Below are 21,814 nucleotides of genomic sequence, written 5' to 3'. Positions count from 1 at the left end.
CTTAAATATAGACTATGCATTCCTCTGTATAATGCTCCATTTACCAAATATAATTATAGCATTTTTCTCTGCACTCTGTTGTATGCTTTTTCCATATTTATAAAACTTAAGTATCAATCCTTGTTATAATCTTGTGGCCTGGTTTGCCGAGTGGTTAGCGTATCCACTCTCCAGTCAAAAGGCTGTGGGTGTGAATCCCACTGTGGGCATGGATGTTTGCAATTGTCTGTGGAATCTGTGGAAATACTAGTGGTGATGGTGGACAGTAGATGGCATTGGTGTAGATGATGCGGTTCACTGTAGTTGATGGACTGTGGTGGAGACAGAGAGTTGTAGAATAGGTGCCCTCCCGTGATGAGTCTTTGGACACCTTGGAGGTGTCATGTAATAATAATAATAATAATGATGATGATAATTTGTCAACCCTTTGTCTTAAAGCGAAATATGATCTTGGAAACCTCTATCTAGTCTGAATACAGTTTTATATCTCCATAATGTGAGCATTTCTGGTTGAATATCATCTACTCCAGCTGCATTTCCACATTTCAGGCTTTTGATAGCTTAGTCTACCTTAAGTGATATGTACTACTGTTTGAGTTCCTCTTGAATATTTTCTACTACTGTTCTGTCACTGCTTGCTTCATTTAACAGAATAGTGTTTCAAAGTAATTACTTCAGACATTAGAGTATCTTCAGTGTCCATGTCACGTTTATCATCTTTGATTTCTTTTACAGCACTCTTTCCTCCATTTCTAAGCTTTTTCAATAGCATCCAAAACATTTTGATATCTATCCACATTCATGATATTTATCTTCTACACTCTTACAATTTAATTCTAATTTAATTTCATAAAAAAAGCCTTCCCATGAGTTTTGTTTAGTAAATTTTACACATAGCTTAGCTTTCATACGATTTCTCTATATTTTTAAGGTACCTGCCAACTTATTTGATAAAAACTTTTGGTGTGACTTCTTTTTCCAGGAATGCTTCTTTAACTTCTCGTGTCCATCATGATGTTCTATTTTTTTTATCCTTTCTATTTCTATGCAGACAACTTCATCACATGCCTCCCCAGCTGAATCAATCAATGTTTTCTTCAGAATTTGCTACTGAGACTCCAAGGTTCAGTTCTTGTTTTCGAGCTCTTTAATTTCATCTTGAGTAATGTTTGTATAGTTGTCTATAGTTCACCCTAAAAGTTGCTCAACTTTAATTCTTTTTAAAACTTCCTAATATATTGTTCTTTTTGTTGTGATATTCACTTTTATCCTAATTAAAACTCACTGATGATCACTTCTAATTTCAAATCCTATATATATATATATATATACTCTTGTATCCTAAACCAGAATGCAGATATTGCTATCAACAATAACATAATCAATGAGACTTTTCTTATTTCTTATGCCATCTCTCCATCTGAACTTGTGCACTTACCATTATTATTAGCCTGACCCTTTTTTTTTGTCCAAATTTTCCAAAAAATACAGAATTTAAGAAGGATATAAGGTCTGAGCAAAATAGTTCTTTTGAAGCTGTTCTGGTGCAAGACAGAGGCTAACAGGACAAAATATGTTATTGATTGCATTTCAGACTGGGGGGGGGGGGGGGAAGATGTAGGTGCTTAGCATCAGCAGATCAGCACAATGAATGCAGGCTGAGCAATTATTATGGGCCATTTCACTCTGGGGACATAGACTGCAAAGAGGAAAGGGGAAAGCAAGATAGAAGTGGAATTTATAGTTGCTAAGAGATAACTACCGAAAACAACATGCCATTAAAGGGACAAAGAGTTTAGAGTGCTGGATCTGGTAACAGCATCAGAAAATATATCCATAACCAAGGTAGACACATACACTGCCTCCAATCAGGGACAGTGACCATACAGCCATGTTCTGGAAGGCTGCTAAATAAGTGGAATTGCTTCTTTTGAACTGTGGGTATGAAGTAGCAGAGTGCATAGTCACAGTCAATGGAATAAACCAAGTGGATGAATAGAAATATAAAGCAGGCGTTTCAAAAAAACAAAAAAAAAACATTGTGGAAAGATTATAAAGAAAAAGGTGATTGACATACTCATGAGCAGTACAAAGTGCAGACAAGAAGGATGACTAGTATGGTAAGAAAGCCAAATCAGATTATGTGAGAATAAGCAGGAAAAAGTAAATCCAAAACTTTTTTTTTTTTGTTAGTTACATAGCAGATAAGAGGAAGAATGATTATGGAAGGATGAATGTTGATAGCAGGAAGGTGACAGAAGCAGAAGTAATAGTTGAGTTGCTGAGTGATCACTCTGATTTTATATCCTTACAAAGGGATCACTCATTTCAGTTGCTGAGTGATCACTTTGCAAGGGTGTATCATACAAGTAGAAATCCAGCAATTGCTGATGTGACAGAGCTTGATGTAAGAATTAAAGTATAGGAACAGAAGGTGCTCAGCATACTGAAAAATATTAATGTGATACAGCAGGACCAGATGGCATGTCAGCCCATGTGCAAGAGAATGTAAATACACAAGAGAATTCCTTCTTGTGACAGTGAGAGGCAATTCACAAAGTCTCAGCTAGCTCTGGCAAGTTTCCAGGGAGTGGAAAGAGGATAAGATAGTTTCATTATATAAAGGTGGCTCTAAGCAGCAAATTAGACCAATTAATATCTCAGGAGTGTTGATTAAAGTATTAGAAAAGTTAGTTCAAAATAAAATCTAGCAATGGATGGATAGGAATATGATAATTTATGGTGGGCAGCATGGCTTACAAAAGGTAGGTCCTCCCTTATCTGATTAATGTGGACATTAATCAGAAGCCATAACAGAATAGCTACGAAGATATTCCACAAACCCACACATATCGGAAACTACCTCCATTTCAATTCATACCACCCATATTCCGTTAAAAAATCAGTCATCCTATCACAATTTATCAATGCTTACAAATTCTCAACCAACAGCAATTTTCTTAACACAGAACTCAAGTATTTAACACAGGTTTTCAAAAATCGCAACTACCCCACACATCTAATAAATTACGCGAACTATACAGCAAAATCCTGTCTTAACAATAATACAACCAAAGCAGACTTCCCGACACGTATGGTCATCAAATTGCATACATCCAAAACACATACAAAGCTTACAAATACATTTTCAAAAACACGGACTATAAGCAAGTATTCACCACGAACCAAAAATTAGCAACTCTCCTAAAACCTACTAAATCTCTCACTCACAGAGAAATATTCGAACACCACAACGTAGTCTACAAATTTCCTTGTCAAAAAGACTGTGACATCACCTACACGGGCTCTACAATTAGGTCTTTATGGACTAGACTACAAGAGCACTTCAGGGATTGCAATATTCCCATTCCGGAATATCTGAACACAAAAAAACATTGCAACATCAAAACGAAAAACAAAACACAGAATACAGGGAAGACAGAAATTGCAGCTCACGCCCTTGAACTAAAACGTATCCCCCAAATCGACAAGGCCATAATCATAGACAAACAAGACAATGAAACAATGCTTAGAATATCCGAAACTATTGTCATAAAATGCGATGAAAATTCTATCAACGTCTACCACCCCTACCTAATTTCCGAATGTTGGACGATCCAAAACTTACAAATTAAGCCATGCCTCTGGCCATGTAGCGACCACAAATGTCCTAATTTGGCAGATGCAACTTGCAGCCTTGACATAGCCCTACACTCATTCCGACATTCCGGCCTTAATTAACTCTGCTGGGATTTCATCTGAACCTAGGACCTTATTGCTGTTGAGCTGCTTAACTGCTCTTTCAACTTCATGCCTAAGTGGAGGAGGTTCCAAATCGAAATTTTCTTGGTGGGAGGACTCCACATTTTCTTTATCCACTCTGCTGTACAGTTCCTCACAGTATTCTTTCCATCTGTTTTTGATTTCCAACTCTTCTGTTAGTAATGATCTATTCCTGTCTTTGATGACATTCAATTTAGGCTTAAACTTGTACTTTAAGTCACGAACTAAATAAAACATTATTTTATAATTATGCTTTCTTATCTGGAACTCTATTTCTTCACATTTATTAGTATAGAACTTTTCCTTGTCCTGCTTGATGGCTCTTCTAATTTCTCTATGTATTCTTCGGTCCCTGTATCTCTTTGTTTTTCCAACTGCCTTCTTTTGATTAGTTCCCATATTGAATCTGATATCTATGGGTCTCTTGGTTTTCTTATTGGGCCGAGATACGTCTTTGCTGTATCCTGTATTATCATCTTGACTCCTTCCCAAAGCATTTCTGGTGAGATTTCCTCATTGGTCTCCAAAAAATCATCCAGCTGAGTTGATGTTTCTTCTGTGAATCCATTAGGAATTACTGTAACATCTAATCTAGTGGAATGTGCCTGACCTGGAAGTTTTTGGAGTCTTAGTCTTACTTTGGCATTTACCAGCTGATGGTCTGTACCACAATCTGCTCTAGGACAAGTATGCACATCAGAGATGCTTGTCTTCCACTGCTGGAGAGCCAGGATGTAATCAATCTGGTGCCTTGACCTATCAATGTTAGATGTCCAAATATAGGTCCATCGTGGATGTTTCTGGAAGCAGGTATTGGTAATAACTAATCTGTTAGCACGGGCAAATTCCAACAGTCTTTCACCATAAACTATACTTTTTTAAGTATGGGTGAAAGAGTTAAGTTATTTAAGAGTTAAGTATAGGTGAAACTATACTTAACTCTTTTAATTTCCCAACGTTTCAATCTTCATATTAAGATCATCACCTGGAGCATATACAAATATATGCTCCAGGTGATGCTCCAAATATATACAAATATATACAGAACAAGCTGAGTTACATTACATACAGTAAGCTAGAGAAACAATGATTTGATCACAGGTTATTCTACTGGCATGACCTCTGGTGAAAAAAAAAAAAAATACAAATTAATTATTTAGAAACTAGATTAAGCTAAATTCTATTTATGATAATGTGAGCAAACATTCCTTCTTACAGATAGTTTTCTTTCAGTAACAATGATGTCCTATTTTTAGCATTACAATTGCTATTTTTGATTTAAGATCCTGGATTATCTACGGTCCTGTTTATAGTTACTCTTAGAGAGGAAGATTCCGTGGGTTGAATATGTGCCTTTCATATGTTTGGGATTTTTAGACCATCATTATTGTTCAGACTGGGGTGGTTGATAATAATCTCGCAGGCTTCCTTAAATTTGCATTCATACCATGTTTTGGTGTGATGTAAACAACTGGTGCTTTTCCAGTCAATCAAAAGTTACAAAAGTAAGTTTCTGTGGTTTAGCAGTTCTGTGGGTGGTTTTTAGTATTGAAACCACATTATGATGTAAATAAACAGTTTTAATAAAAATAAGCAATTAAAACCTGACAAGTTTTAATTTAACAATTGACTGGAAAAGCACCAGTTGTTCACATCACACCAAAACATGGCAGGGAATGCAAATTTAAGGAAGCCTGTGAGATTATTATCAACTACCCCAATCTGAACAATAATGATGGTCTAAAAATCCTAAACATATGAAAGGCACATAAAAAAAAAACCACGGAACCTTCCTCTCTAAGAGTAACTATAAACAGGACCGTAGATAATCCAGGATCTTAAATCAAAAATAGCAATTATAATGCTAAAAATAGGACATCATTGTTACTGAAAGAAAACTATCTATAAGAAGGAATGTTTGCTCATGTTATCATAAATAGAATTTAGCTTAATGTAGTTTCTAAATAATTAATTTGTATTTTTTTTTTTTCACCAGAGGTCATGCCAGTAGAATAACCTGTGATCAAATCATTGTTTCTCTAGCTTACTGTATGCAATGTAACTCAACTTGTCCTATATATTTGTATATGCTCTAGATGATGATCTTAATATGAAAATTGGGAAATTAAAAGAGTTATTTATAACACGGTTGTAAAGTCCATAATTTCTAAAATGAATGCTGATCACCGTGCAACACTAAAAGAAAACACACATCAGATGTTTTGATAACTTCACAACTGTTACATATAATTGATAAACCAGAATACAAACGGTAAATTTGTTACTGTATGCATGTTGGAACATTGCTTGTTGTTGCTATTATGCTCTGTGGTATCATGCATGCTATATCCTATGTCCGTAGCATTTTGATGATGGCAGACTATATGTGATCATGTATCACGTTTTGTGATACCACAGAATATGATAGCAACAACTAGCAATGTTCCAACATGCATACAGTAACTAATTTATTGTTTTTATTCTGGTTTACCAATTATATGTAACAGTTGTGAAGCTATCAAAACATCTAATATGTGTAATTAATTGTTAATAGACATTTGTCGTGTAAAACGTTTCTGTACCAGTACCCATGATGATGTCAGTCTTATGACTTATGAAACTTGTCGGGTTTTAATTGCTTATTTTCATTAAACTCTTTATTGACTGAAACAGTAGAAAGACTTGATTTTCAGCACTCCAGTAGAAAAGCATGGAGCCTTCTAAGAAAACTAGGTAGTGTCACCCTGACTGCCCGGGAACAATCAACTATTTCTCCTAACCAATATGCATCACATATTGTCAACACATATACCACCAAGGACATATAACACACTCTTCAAATAAAAAGAGAACTTACATATTTGAAAAATAACAGACCATCAGACCCTCTATATTCATGACCCTTCACTCTTGAAGATATTAACACTGCTCTAATGAATATGAAACCAGGCAAGGCTCCAGGTTTCGATGGAATCCATCCTGATTTCCTGTTGAAGACAGGTCAAAAAACTCGACAGTGGTTGACCTGTTTTTTCTCTGACATTCCCCAGACTGGTAGACTTCCAAAAGAGTTTAAGAGGACAAAAATTATCCCCATCTTAAAACCAGGAAAAACCAACAACAAACCAGAAAACTACCTACCAATCTCCCTGTTTAGCACCTGATATAAGCTCCTAGAAAGGTTCATCCTTAATAGAATTGCCCCTAAGATAATAGAACAAGTCCCAGTGGAACAGGCCGGATTCAGACATAAACGAAGCTACTGTGATCAGGTTCTGTCACTCACCACACATATAGAGGCAGGCTACCAACAATGCCGGAAAACAGCTGTAGCTTTTGTAGATCTTACCGCAGCTTATGATACAGTCTGGAGGCATGGCGCAGTCTGCAAGTTGCTCTGTGCAGTCCTATGCAGAACAATAGCAAAACTAATCAATAATATGCTAAGCAACTGCCTGTTCCAAGTGTGTATGGACGAGAACAAAAGTAAACAAAGAACACTGAAAAATGGACTACCACAAGGGTCAGTTCTGGCTCCCCTCCTTCTTAACTTATACATTGCAGATTTGCCTAATACAGCCTCCAAGAAGTTTTGGTACGCTGATGACATTGCTCTAGCCACCAGACACACCAATTTTACTACAATGGAAGATACACTAACAAACGACCTTGTAGTCCTAAATGAATACCTCAGCAAATGGAGGTTATGCCCAAATCCTAGCAAAACAGAAGTTTCATGCTTCCACCTGAACAATAACCAGGCTAACAAAGAACTCATGGTCTACTTCAACCACAAACTGCTACGCTACAACAGATTCCCAAAATATCTGGGCATCACTCTAGATAGAATCCTATCTTTTAAATCACATATCATTAACACAGCATCCAAGCTAAAAACAAGAAACAATATACTGCAAAAACTATGTGGATCAACTTGGGGTGCCTCAGAAACAACGCTTCGCTGCACTGCTCTTGGCCTCGTTTACTCTACAGCTGAATACTGCTCACCCATATGGCTGAACAGCGCCCATGTGTATTTGGTTGATGCCCAGCTTAACACCACTATGCACCTTATTTCTGGAACTGTAAAAGCAACCCCAACCTACTGGCTCCTAGTGCCAAGCAACATCCTGCATCCGCAGATCCAACTTTCTTCTACATGAATACAGCAAAATCATGGAAATCCAAAATCTTCCAATCCATGAAGACATCCCACCCCTAGAAATAAACAGGCTAAAGTCAAGGCACCCTCCAATCTTAAGCAAAAAATCTCGCAGAGACAAGTTTCAATATGAAGGAGAAGTGGAAAGAGTCCTGGTGTAACACTTCAACAGGGATCTTCCATGAATTAGTGAACCCAACAGAGAATACCTTCGGGTTTTGACCTACCTCGAAAAACTTGGTCTGCCCTTAACCGAATCCGCACCAACCATGGCAGATGTGCAGACCACTTTTGCAAATGGGGCATGATTGCCTCACCCAGGTGTGACTGTGGATTATCCCGCCAGACAATTAATCATATTACAGCAGAATGTGTCCAAAGTGCATACAGTGGAAACCTGTCAGACTTCATCCATGCTACACCAAGTGCAGTCGACTGGATAATCAACCTAGACATTCAGTTGTAGCTATTCTTGATTCTTGAGTGTCTCTTTTATGACTCTAGTAGCAAGGCTTATACTTATCTTTTATGACTGCATTATTTCTTATTATTGTACATTCTATTACTATGTCCATATATATTAAGGATTAATGTAATGTAAATTTTCATGTGTGAGCCATACGCTAAATAAATAACTCTTTATTTACATCATAATGTGGTCTCAATACCGGCAACTATCCATATTACAAAAGTTGTCACAAATGGGAATGGATATGAGCTATTTGCATGTTGATAGGCAGAAAGCAGAAAGTAGTATATGGTGTAGAGAGATGGTGAAGTGCCCAGGGCTCTGCACTAGGGTCACTACTCTTTAATTTATATATGAATGATGTAAGGAATGATTTACGGGGGGTTCAGTTGCTTTCTCATGATGCAAAATTGGAGATGGCAATAGTTGATAATGTTGATGTAGATATCCAGAGAATGCAGGATGCTTTAAATAAATTGGCATTGTATGCAAAGGATAATGGTTATCCTTTGCATACAATGTTTCAAAATGGAAGGTTATGTATTGAGGAAAATGACAAGGCTAGGTACTTGCACGTAACATTGGACTGAGAGTTGAAGTTCAGAGGGCATATCGCAAAAGTTGGTAAAATAGCTCAAAGCAGTACTTGGATGTTGAAAAAAACAGTAACATATAAAGATAGTGAAGTTGTGCCTACATTCACAACATACTCAAGCAATGCATTCCACTCACGAACCACACTCCATGCAAAGAACCTTTCCTCACTCCTCTGCCCACATCCTCCTTAAACAGTTTTCAGTAATGGCCTCTTGTTCTACCTCCCTCTCCTATGAAAAATCAATGAAAAATCTCTTCCATGTCAGCCTGATAACCCCAGACTAGCTTATATGTCTCAATCATATCCTCTCCTACCTCCCACATCCTCTTATTCATGAGGCTTTGCAACTTACATTCTCTCAATCTGTCCTCATACTCCACATTTCCAAGACCGTTGACCACCATTGTGAATATTCTCTGGACCCATTCTAACATATCCTCTTCAACATGAAAACAATGGTCCCAAACCTGACCCCAGCAGTACACTACTAGTGACCTTTCTCTTTTGGAATACCACAACCCGATATACAACTTTCTGATACCTATCTGACAACCAGTCACTAATTCAACTCAGAAGTCTGTTATCCAATCCCATTTGTTTCAATTTATTTAACACTTTGTCATGTGGAAGTCTATCAAAAGCTTTTGCAAAATTAAATTAGACCACTGTATATGCATCTCCCCTGTCCAAGATATTTGTCACCTTGTTATATTACATAAATAAGTTAGAAAAAATATGATCTCTCTCTCTTGAACAAACCCATGCTGATAACCACAGAGAATACTGCTGTTATCAACTCATTTCTGTATCCTACTTCTTACCAATCTCTCCAGTATCTTCACAACTCCAGATATACAGATTGGCCTATAACTTGAAGCAAAAGCCTTATCACCACCTTTATGAAGTGGAACAATTTTACCATCCTTCCACTCTCTTGGAACCTGTGCTATTGTAAGACTCTTATTAAACAGAAATGCCAATGCTACTGCCAATTCCATGGAACATTATTTTAAGATGCATGGTAATATGTCATCAAATTCTATCGCCTTATTGACATCAAGATTATTTACTCCCTCAAATACTTCTTGCTCACTCTCAATTAACCAATCCTCTCCTATGTCCTCTATGCTTAAGTTCCTGATGATTCCATCCTAATCAGGAAGAAACACCCTTATAAATTGATCACTGACTAACTCAACAATGTTCTCTGCAGCAGTTACCATTCTACTATTTTCATCCATTAACATCATCTTACCATAATCATTCTTTGTTCTACTTGCAACATATCTAAAAAATTCTCTAGGGTTTCTTTGCTTGATTTGCTAATTTCTACTCATACTACACTTTTGTTTTCCTTACTAACTGAGTCACTCTCCTGCCGTGTTCTTTATACTCTTCATGTAACTGATTATTACCATTATTCATCTTATGCTATCTCCAAAGTAGGTTCTTCTTCCAGATTTCATGCTTAAGCTCCTCATTTGTCCATTTTACACCTACCTTATTCAGCCTTTTGGCCTTCAGATTCCATTCACACATTTATGCTGTTATATATTTCTTTGTCAGTTCCCAAGCAGGATTTATTTCCATGCTGCTCAACTTCTCGTTCCATGCTATAGCTAAAAGCTGTAATCCTAAGTTCATCATAATCACCAGCCTTATAATTCCACATATATCCTTTCCTCATATGGCTAGTAAAAAACCCAGGTGATCACTTCATGATTACTCTCACCAACTGGAGGAAAGTGTGAAACCTACTCTGATGAAATTATCAGATCTTAAATGCCCTCCTTTACGTGCAACTTGAGATAGTTACCTCTCAAGAACCCAAATTCTATTCATTCCAATCTATACTGTCATAATTAAAATCGCCCATAATAATTATCCTTCCTTTGGTCACTAATCCAAGTTGTTTATACATTTCTTCATCACCACCCTCCACATTTCTGGGCTTATAGCAACATTCAACAAAATATGTTTCCCTGTCCATCTACACTTTACACCACACTGCCTCATAACCTTTGCCACTATTTCCGTCTTTCATGTCTACCTTATGTGGACATAATTCCCCTGGTATCATCAGCATCACTTCCTGTCCTTTCTATCCTTGCTAAAAAAAAACTGTATTCTTCCATTTCTATTAAAATATTATATTCATTCAGCCATGTTTCACTTATTTCAATGATTTTTGGGCAAATAAACTCAATCAGCAAAACCATTTCATCTCACTTATTTCTGATACTTCTGGCATTTGTAAACTAACACAGTAATTCATTTTTAGGTCTATAATCAGTCCTATCCAAGCCACTTGTTGTTGGGATTTCTCTACCACACCTGCATAATCAATCACCTTTATCACCACTTCAACATCCACTCTCCCTGTCCAATCAGGCTCACCCTGTTTCGCTGTTTCTCTTGCATTCTCATCCCCTCTTCATCTTTCACACCACTACTGTTTTCACTGCCAAGCACTTCTGTCTCTTCAATATCACTCTCCTGATTTTTCACTTCATTTCATGCATGCATCACCCACTGTACTTCCACACATTCTGCTACCATCCAGCAGTACTTTCTCCAGTGCACTCACTCCAAACCCATTCAAATGCAACCCATCATGCCTCTATAATTTCATTCTACCCTCAAATATGCCATACATCCCCAAATTGTACTCCACACACATCTCCACTAGCATACCATTCATGATTTTGGCTTTCTGTCACAACTCATCGTTGTCATACCTGAGTAACACACTGACAACCTTTCCTGCTACACTGTTATCTTTAACTCTTCTCAATAACCTTCTGATATTTGCTCTCACATGCTCCTTATGTCCACATTTGTCCCCACAATCAACACACTATATCTCTTTCTCTTGCTTGTTTCTTCCTCATGTCCAATGCCTGAATTATTCTACTCGTTCTCCCTCCTGGATAGCAGACCTTATGAACTCTCTCTTAACTATCCTCTAACTATGGAATCTTCATATACTGCTATCCTAGAATCATTTGTCACCTCTTTTACTCTTTTTTTCTTTTATTCTATTCTCTTGCACACTTTCATTAGTTTTGAATAAACGTCTATCATCACTCCCCATATTCCTCATTTCATTTTTCATTTTCAATAACTGTTTCATCAAGTCTTGCATTCCGACAGTTTCACTCTCTGTCATTCCTGCAGTCTCGCTACCTCTCGTTCTGCCACATCTCACTTCTGTTTCCTCATTTATACTTTCTTTTGCTCTCTTATCACTAACTTTCACTTCCACATTCTTGCATTCTTTCACTCCCTCAGTTTCACTAGCTTTCATTTCATTTTCATTTCTTTCATTTATGCCATCTTCTATCTTTTCAGTCTGTTTCGCATTCATTGCTTCATGTTCTTATAATATATTGCAATTCCTACAAATCCATTCTTTCTCTCATCTCCCGTTCATTCTCTCTCTCTTTCCACAAACCCATCTCTTACATTCCTCCATGCATACATATTGCACTCATGACAGCGAATCATTTTTGAAAAGTCTATGTCGTTAATGCCACTTGATTTTCATGGAGTTCACCATGAAACCACATGAGGTCAACCACGTGAGCATTGGTCAATGCTCACGTGGTTGACCTCATAAGTACCACCATTGTTATATTTAAAGAAGGCAATTTCAACTAATAAATCACACCAAAAATCATGCAGTCACACTTCATTGTCAAAAATAAATAGTAAAACACTAAAATTCATGAAACATTGCCAATTATCACTTAAAATAGCACTTATCTTTTGGGAGTTCTTTCCAATATTACACAACTTACAGCCCTCTAGTGGCTGTTTTGTGCATATATTTGGTAATCTGAGTTTTTTTTAGGATCAGGAGGTGGTGGAGAGGATTCAAAGACAAGTGACTGTATGAAGATAGGTTGAAGATGCATGAGTTGCAAAGTTTAGTTGATACACATAAAATAGGGGACATAACAGAAATGTATAAATTATTAAAAGGGTTCTATAAGTTTGACACAAAAGAAAATTTTCGATATGTTAAAAATAGAGAACTACAGGTCACACCTGGAAGTTGTATAATAGTGTGGTTAGTAAGGATGTGAACTATGGTTTTTTGCTTGAAGATTAGTGGATAAGTTCAATGGATTGTCAGAATTAGTTGTGAGTGCCCTGACAGTGAATGAGGTTAAGGAGAAATATGATGAGTATTGTGTGTATAAAGTTGGCATAGGTCTCCTGCATTGAGTCTTCTGACTCAATAGAGATATCTGTATAACAGTAATAATATTTCTACATGCCTGGAATTCATTTACTACTTTGCTGTTTAGATCTTCAACAAGGACTAGCTTTTCCATTTTCTTTATGTCAACTGCCTTTTCCAATGACTTGAGAAATTCCTCCACTTCTTCTCTGTGGCACTACAGGCACAAATAAGTTTCATTATCCATTTCTCCATTTTGAAGTTTGTCCATATAACTCTACTTGAAATTGTCTTACAATCAATGTTTATCTTCATGTTTGGTGTCAGAGAAAGGCATGATAGGTATTGTGTGTGTAAAACTATTCCTTTCTTTCCTTGATCTTCACACGATTGCAAACCTCAAAATAAAAATAAACTATATTTCAATAAAACTGTAGCCATTTCATACACTGAAGGGTTGGTTGTCAGAAAAAAGTAAACCAAATACTACACAAATACAACCTTAATGCCACCTTTAGTCTCCTGCAAAATTTTTAAAAAAATTATTTGACTCTTCTAAGGATCCCCTTCCTTTCCTGGCCCACTATGGAGTGTATTGCATTCAATGCACCTGTAGCTTGCCTTATATAGGTAAAACTGGACATATGATTCCTATCTGAAAAATGGAACACAAATGACATGTTCAATCTAATAACTATGGTAAATCTGGTCTTTCTGATTATGCCCTGGATATTCTATACAAAACTGACTGAAAAGGAGTACTGCATCAGCTATTTGCAGATAAATTAGAACTTTATTTAGACCAGATACTACACCAGATACAATGGAAAGAGACATGCCTGTGTTGAAGTTGCATTAAAGTTTCCCAGAATGAAAAGAGCATCTTTCCATATTAGCCATAGGTTTCGCTTGCTGCTTGAGATCTTTCCATATGGGGTCAATAACCTACCATGAAGCAAGTGAAACCTACTGGCTAATATGGAAAGATGCTCTTTTCATTCTGGGAAACTTCAATGCCAAAGCAGAAAAGAGTATGGTATACTGATATGGTCTAAGTGTGGTAGGTTTTGTCTAAAGAAATAAAAAACATTGAAAATTCTAGCAGTCTTTCAGGTTGAAAGACTGCTAGAATTTCATCAGGCTAACAGATTAGTTATTATAAATAAGTGCTTCCAGCAGCACTCAGAATCGACCTATACTTAGACGTGAATAAAGTCAAGACACAACAGTGATTGCATCCTGGCAGTAACAGACAAAAATCTTTGATGTGCACACTTATCCAAGAACACACATGGCACAGATCATCAGTATGAGCCAAAGTAAGACTAAGACTAGGACCAGTCAATGATTGTCTATTTAGTTTAGTTACTGGATGTCAGAATGATTCCCAAGTAGGTACATAATGGAAGCATCAAAGAGGTTCGAAGCTTTTCTGAAAGTTGCTGACCAGACCAGACCAGAGACCAGACCAACCATACCTCGCCTTGAACTCATTCATGGTCATAACACCCACAGCAGACTCTGGCAGCTTATTCCACTCATTCACCACTCTCCAAGTAAAAAACCTAGTTCTAACATCCCTGCTAACCACACTTTCGCCCAGCTTCCATGTATGGCCCCTAGTCCTCCCATCACCAATCCTATTCTCAAAAATATCTTCTGGATTAATCCTATAGAAACCCTTCAGTAATTTCAATGTCTCAATCATATCACCCCTTTTCCGCCTATCAACCAATTTTTGCAACCCACAAATCTTCAACCTGTTCTCATAAGGTTCATTCTACAGACCTGCCATCATCTTGGTCACTTGTCTTTGGATCCTCTCCACCTCCTCCCCATCAAGAAGAAACTCTGGCGCCCATATATGGGCACAGTAGTCCAGATGGGGGTCTTATCAAGGCTCGATACAGAGGAACAATAACTTGTTTGTCTCTGCTTGTTAAAGTATTTTTCAGCAACCAAGTGATTTGATGAGCTGTTTTGGCCACTTTTGCAATGTGCCCCCTAAACTTCAACTCCCTATCCACCAACACTCCCAAATCCCTGGCCTCATCAATCTCCTGGAGTATGGTTCTACCAATGTGATATACTGCTGCTAATCTTTTCACTCCAAAATGCATAACCTTACACTTTGCCACATTAAATTGACATCCATTTTCCCTAGCCCAGTCGTCCAAACTATCCAAATCATCCTGCAAAATTTTGACATCCTGTGCACTCACAATTGCTCTACCCAACTTTGCATCATCAGCAAACAAGTGAACAATTCCTCTCAGATCATTTTCTATATCGTTAATGAACAAATTGAAAAGTAGTGGTCCAACAACAGAACTCTGCGGCACACCACTAGTCACAAGCCGTCTTTTGGACTCCACTCCTGAATAAACCACTCTCTGGTATCTCTCCATCAACCACCCTCCTATCCATCCCCATCTGCTCCAATTTACTGATTAGAGTAACATGTGGTATCCTGTCAAAGGCCTTGGCAAGGTCCAGTAGAATCACTGTAAACCCATTACCTTTATCCAGTTCAGCCGTCACTGTGTTATAAAACGTGAGCAAGTTACTGAGGCATGATCCACCCTTCAGAAAACCATGTTGTCCCCCATATAGTATCCCATTTTCATCTATCCAGTCCTGTATTCTTTTCTTGACTAATTTCTCCAAGACCTTGACAATGATTCCTGATATGCTAATCGGTCGGTAATTTACAACAGCAGTCTTGGAACCTACTTTATGCAGTGGAACTATTTTCCCCTCTTTCCAGCCCCTCGGGACTAACCCAGACCTGAGACTCAAATTAAACAAAATGGTCAAGGGTACTGACAATTCTTTAGCCGCTTCACGTATGACACGAGCTATTATACCATCCAATCCCACAGATGTATTGACATTGAGGTTTTGCAATAGGCTACTCACCTCGACTTCATTCACCATAATTCCCTTATAATCTAGTGGTTCATTAATTTCTGCAATGTCACCACCTGGAAGATATATTCTTGCAAAGTGCTCGCTCAGTAATTCAACTATATCAGCTGATTCAGTTACCTCCCTACCATCGGCATTCTTTAAAATCATTCTGTCATATACATTTTTTCTTTTACTTGCAACATATCGAAAAAACTGTTTAGGATTCTCTTTAGCCTGCATGGCCAATGTTCTTTCATAATCCTTTTTTGCTTTTCTTACCACACTCGTTACCCTTCTGGCCTGCGCTTTATACCATTCATGTGTTTGCAGGTCACCTTTCTCATTAAATTCCCTCCATAGATTTTTTTCTAGGATTAAGAAGTATAAATCAAGCTCGACGGATTATTTTGCCAGTAAAGTTCGGCTGATTAGTAGAGCCTCTGCTACTAATGGCTCATGCAAAAAGTTAAGGAAGTTTGAGTGCAGTTAGTAGTTGGAAGAGGATGAATCATTCAATCCTGTTGGTACACTCTCCCTCAATGAGTCTTTGGACTCCCTGGAAGTGTCACATAATAATAATAAAAAAAAGTGCAGAATCCCAAATGAGGAGGTATAATTATGAGAGGATGTTTTGGCTAGTTTATGAGTTTTAATCTTTGCTCAAAGTGATGTCACAAAGGACAGGAAAGAACAAACAGGAGAACAGAAAGAGATAAAAAGCATGCTAAAAGGAACTATACAGGAAGGATAAGTAAAAAATTTGGAAGAGACTCCCTTAGGGAGATTCTAAGTTGAAACATCCACTCAGCTTATGTATGAAGCTGAAAGAGTAATTAAGAAGTATAAAAACAATAAGGCCCCCGGGTGCAGACGAAATCCAGCAGAACTAATTAAGGCCACAGAAGAATGAAGGGATAGGAGTCCTTCACAATCTAAGAGTATTCTTAGATTGTGAAGAATCTCTAATACAAGCAAGATTCTACTGAAGATTATTCTAAACAGGACCAAGGCTAAAGTTGTGCTAAGATGACTGAGAAAGGTGGGTTTCAGAATGGGCAAAGTCACCATAATGGGCATAGATCATCAAGAAGCATAGAGATTTGGGCTTCTTGTGGTGATGTGCTTTCTTTTGACTGATCGGATTGTATTCAAAATCTTTTAACATTATCAGACTAATAATTAACTTGAACTATAAATACTCTCTCTTACTTAAAATACTTTGCTTCTCTTTGCTTGTTCAGCATGTACAATGAGGACATCATGCATATAATGTTGGATGAGCTGAAGAAAGGAATTAGGAAAGGCAGAAGATGGGTCAGCAACCTGAGCTATGCTGATGATCTTGACATGATTAATGAAATCAGCAATAGCAGAGGATTTAAACTCATCTCTCAGAAAAAAACCTGAAAAACAAATGTATCTATTATAATGGAGAAAACTAAGATCAGCCAATTTGATTATCTAGAATCCATCAAAAAAAATACTGTTCAGAAAAGAAGAAGAAGACCAGAAATAGTTAGAACAATAGTCAAATTAAACATCTAGAATGATAGATCCCAGATCTTATCTAAAGAACAGCACTTTAAGGATTCTATATGCATATATTTTTTCAATAGCAACTTTGTTTTTTTCACTGAAAAATGCCTTTAAGATGTAGCTATTAAGGGTTTCACACATTAAAAGGTAGACAAATAGATGGCTTCTAGAGAGGACTGATAGGATTATGAAACGCCTTAAGAGCATCAGCAGAATAAAGTTAAAATAGTTCAGTAGCATACCAAGGAAAAGGGGAAGTGACAAAATCTAAATGACATAGATAGATATTGTTTCAAGTATGACAACTCCTTGAGAGAGAGAGAGAGAGAGAGAGAAGCTCAGTTAAACAGTGCCGCCTGACACTTTTGTAATTGAGCAACCTTTAGACTATTTTGGTGAGAATTCGCATGACAAAGCAGAAGTATTGATTGACCATATGGCATCCGTTAAACTCTGACAATTAAAGTATGGTGATATCTGTTCTAATTTTGTTTGTTTTGTAAGGGGAGGGGAAGAGCACTTGCCACATACATATATATGAGGAGACTGGCTAACTCATCATCAGTTTAAAACCTCGAATAAATTCCTAGCATCTCAGATGGGATTAAAATCTGGATCTCTGCAACCAAAGGGCATCATCACTACCAACTACTGTTGTGGAGTGATATACTTCCAGCATGATTGGCCAAATGGATAGTATCTGTACTTTCCAACTTACAGTCTATGAATGCAAATTCTGTTGTGGAATAGATGTTTCTGAAATGTCTTTAGGTGACAAGTAATTTTCAATGCTTGGTATGAAATTCCATCTTGTTGTCAGAGCAGAGTTTCTGGCCTATCTAACTGTTAGCCTATCAGTAGTTCTAAAATATATTAATAGATTTATAACCTTTCATGGATGAGAGTGACATGAAAAAAAGTCAGGTCTTATTATCTCAATGTCTGTATGTGACTGTCCTTAGTGAAGACACTCTGGTGGCTATATTACAATATTCCAAATAAGAGAAATTTTAATTTAATATTAAATATGATCAATGTAAATTTACATGTATCATATTTACAAATAAATACCACTAATGGATGAGATAAATATTATAATGACGATACTGTATGTAATTCAAATACTTACTGGTACAATTTTATTAAATCTTTAAGACAGCTACATTCTCTTGCCAAAATCTGTGCAAGACCTGAAATATAAAATTTAAATAACAGTTTTATTTTATCTTTCTTATGTTATGTTCTTAGCAGAAGTATACATATTATTTGTTTCACATTAAATAAAAACTGTCATGTTATACTAATGGATTTGGCGTAAATAATAAAAACAGTCAAGAAAAAAAAAAAAAACAGAATTTTTCATTTCTTGTTACCCATCTAAATGGTCATACAACAATATATGTGATGGCTCACTTAAAGGTTGGTCAGATAAAACTATGTGGAGGTCACCTCCTAATTTTTTTTTCTTTAACTTGACAGAAGTATACATATTTGTTTAACTATAAGCTATTAAAAAATATCATGCTATGCACTGCATTTGTGCTTTTTTTTTGTTTCAAAAGTGAGTCTGTTAGGTGACAACATCACAACAAATACCAACAGTAAGATAAAAAATGTTATTAACCCTCCAGAGGTCACGCACGGACTGGGAGTCTGCACGTTTGCTTTTTTGCATACATTTCTAAAGCAGCTGGTTAAATCCGGTTGTGTGTTTATGTAGCTTCGTATATAGGCAGGACATATGTTAGTGTAGAATATTACATTGATGCGATAACAACTGTTCCCACTGAGACATTGCGCAGTCACAGATCCCATGCGACTCTTAGTGTTATAAGAATAAGCCGTCATCAAAATTTTTAAAATTGGTAAGTACTTGGAAATTATTTATATTTTTACATATAGGCTTATATATTTACACAGGAAATATATTTTTTATATACATATATATCTATTTTATATATGTTTATATATAATTGCAATATGGTAAATTATATTCTCTTTTTAATAAAATAAAATGGGTGACTATGAGAAGGAGCAAGAACAATTACAGAAGCTGATGAATGAATGCTTCACTAATGACGAGAATGAAGATGTTTCAGACAATGATGTTAGTTCAGAGGAGGAAGACAATGTGGAAGAAATGAGTGGCAGCGAAACTGAGAAAAGAAGCCGTCGAGGTGTCATCAGAAGTAGCTGAAGATGACCCAGAGAGTTTGGAGGATAGATTCTATCAGGAAAAAGACAGAATTTTATGGAAATCAGTACCATAAACTAACAAACGTATTAGGACTAAGAGATACAATATAATCAAAGAATCATCTGGCTAAAAACGACACTCAAAATTTGCAGTCACCTCTTGATATTTGGAATTATTTTATAGGCGATTCTACTTTATCAATTATTTTGGAAAACACGAACAAGTATATTGAAATTTTAGCTAGTAATTACACTCGAGAACGACAACTCTGAATGAAATACAGGCTTTAGTAGGACTTCTATATATTGCTGCTACATATAAAGCAAACCATTTGCATTTAGAAGATCTTTTTGGAAGTAATGGTAAAGGCATTGAAATATTTCGACTAACAATGTCGATGAGGCGATTCAAATTCCTTTTGATTTGATGATAAGAGAACACGTGAAGAAAGAAAAAAGTGAGACAAATTGGCAGCTATTCATGAAGTTTTTGATCTATTTGTTACAAAGTGCAAAAATGGATACAATCTAGGTGCATTCGCTACAATCGATAAAAAGTTGGAAGGTTTTCGAGGAAAATGTTCATTTTGCCAATACATACCAAGTAAACTGAATCTTCTTCTTCTTCTTCTGCAGCTTCTCCCACTTAAGTGGGGTCACTGTTTCTTATGAGTCTCCTCCACACCTTCCTGTCTTGGGCTGTCACCACATCCAAGTTCTTCATCTTCAAGTCCTCTTCTACCAGCTCCCTCCATTTCTTCTTTGGCCGCCCACGCTTCCGCCTTCCTTGCACATCCATCTGCATGACCCTTCTTCCCACATATTCGTCCTCCCTCCTCATCACATGACCAAAGCATCTCAACCTTGCCTCCTGTATTTTTGCTCCTAAGTTCGTAACTTTCACTGTTCCCCTGACATAGTCATTTCTCAGATGATCCTTTCTGGTCACACCGCACATCCACCTAAGCATTCTCATCTCTGCTACTTCCATCCTGCTAATGTTATTTTTCCTCAGGGCCACAGTTTCTATAGCATATGTCATAGCTGGCCTCACTACTGTCCTATAAATTTTGCCTTTCAGATTGATCGGCACCCTCTTATCACATAACACTCCAGCCATCTCCCTCCAGTTCCTCCAACCTGCTTATATCCTGCATCCCACTTCCTTCTCACCTCCTCCATCTTCTTCCACTGTCAAACCTAAGTATCTAAAGTCTCTCACCTTCCTGATGACATTTCCTTCCAGCTCCAGGTCTGTCTCCTGGCCACCGCCCACTGCGCAACACATATACTCTGTCTTACTTCTGCTCAGTCTCATACCTCTCTCTTCCAGTACTTTTCTCCATCTTTCCAGTTTAGTTTCCGCTTCTTCTCTTGAATCTACACACAGCAAGATGTCATCTGCATACAACATTGTCCAAGGTGCATCTTCTCTCACCTCCTCTGTTACCACCTCCATCACAATATTAAACAGAAACGGACTTAATGCTGACCCTTGATGCAAGCCAACTGTTACTTGAAAACTTTCTGTCTGTCCCAAACAGGTCCGAACACTTGTCTTCACATTTCTGTACATTTCCTGCACCAACCTGACATATTTCTCCGGCACCTTCTTCTCCCTCAGACACCTCCAGACTTCTTGCCTTGGCACTCTATCGTATGCTTTCTCCAGATCAATAAATACCAGATGTAGCTCCCTTTGTTTCTCTCGATATTTTTCCATCATCTGTCGTAACCCAAAGATAGCATCTGTTGTTGATCTACCAGGCATGAAGCCAAATTGTTCCTTTGCAATCTCCACCTCCTCCCTCAATCTACCATCAAGAACCCTTTCTAGGATCTTCATTGTGTGGGACATCAACTTTATTCCTCTGTAATTTTTACAGTCTTGTGCATCCCCTTTACCCTTGTAGATGGGAACAAGAGTACTCTCCCTCCATTCCTCAGGTATATTTTCCTGTTGGCAAACTTTCA

At 37.2% G+C, this 21,814-nt stretch overlaps 1 protein-coding gene across 1 annotated transcript in view; it reads right to left on the bottom strand.

Moving 5' to 3' along the window:
• Window positions 1-21,814, bottom strand: part of LOC150092642 (uncharacterized) — a 344,763-nt gene that overhangs the window by 213,150 nt on the left and 109,799 nt on the right. Inside the window, exon 5 of the mRNA XM_090414597.1 lies at window positions 18,774-18,834. Coding sequence (XP_090270723.1) covers window positions 18,774-18,834 — 61 coding nt within the window. The remainder of the gene's footprint in view (window positions 1-18,773; window positions 18,835-21,814) is intronic.

The sequence above is a fragment of the Typopeltis vanoorti genome, chromosome 25, assembly GCF_054136105.1.
Source record: "Typopeltis vanoorti isolate ZY-2024b chromosome 25, IOZ_Tvanoo_1.0, whole genome shotgun sequence".
Classification (NCBI taxonomy): Eukaryota; Metazoa; Arthropoda; class Arachnida; order Uropygi; family Thelyphonidae; genus Typopeltis; species Typopeltis vanoorti.
This window is presented reverse-complemented; position numbering and strand designations above follow the sequence as displayed.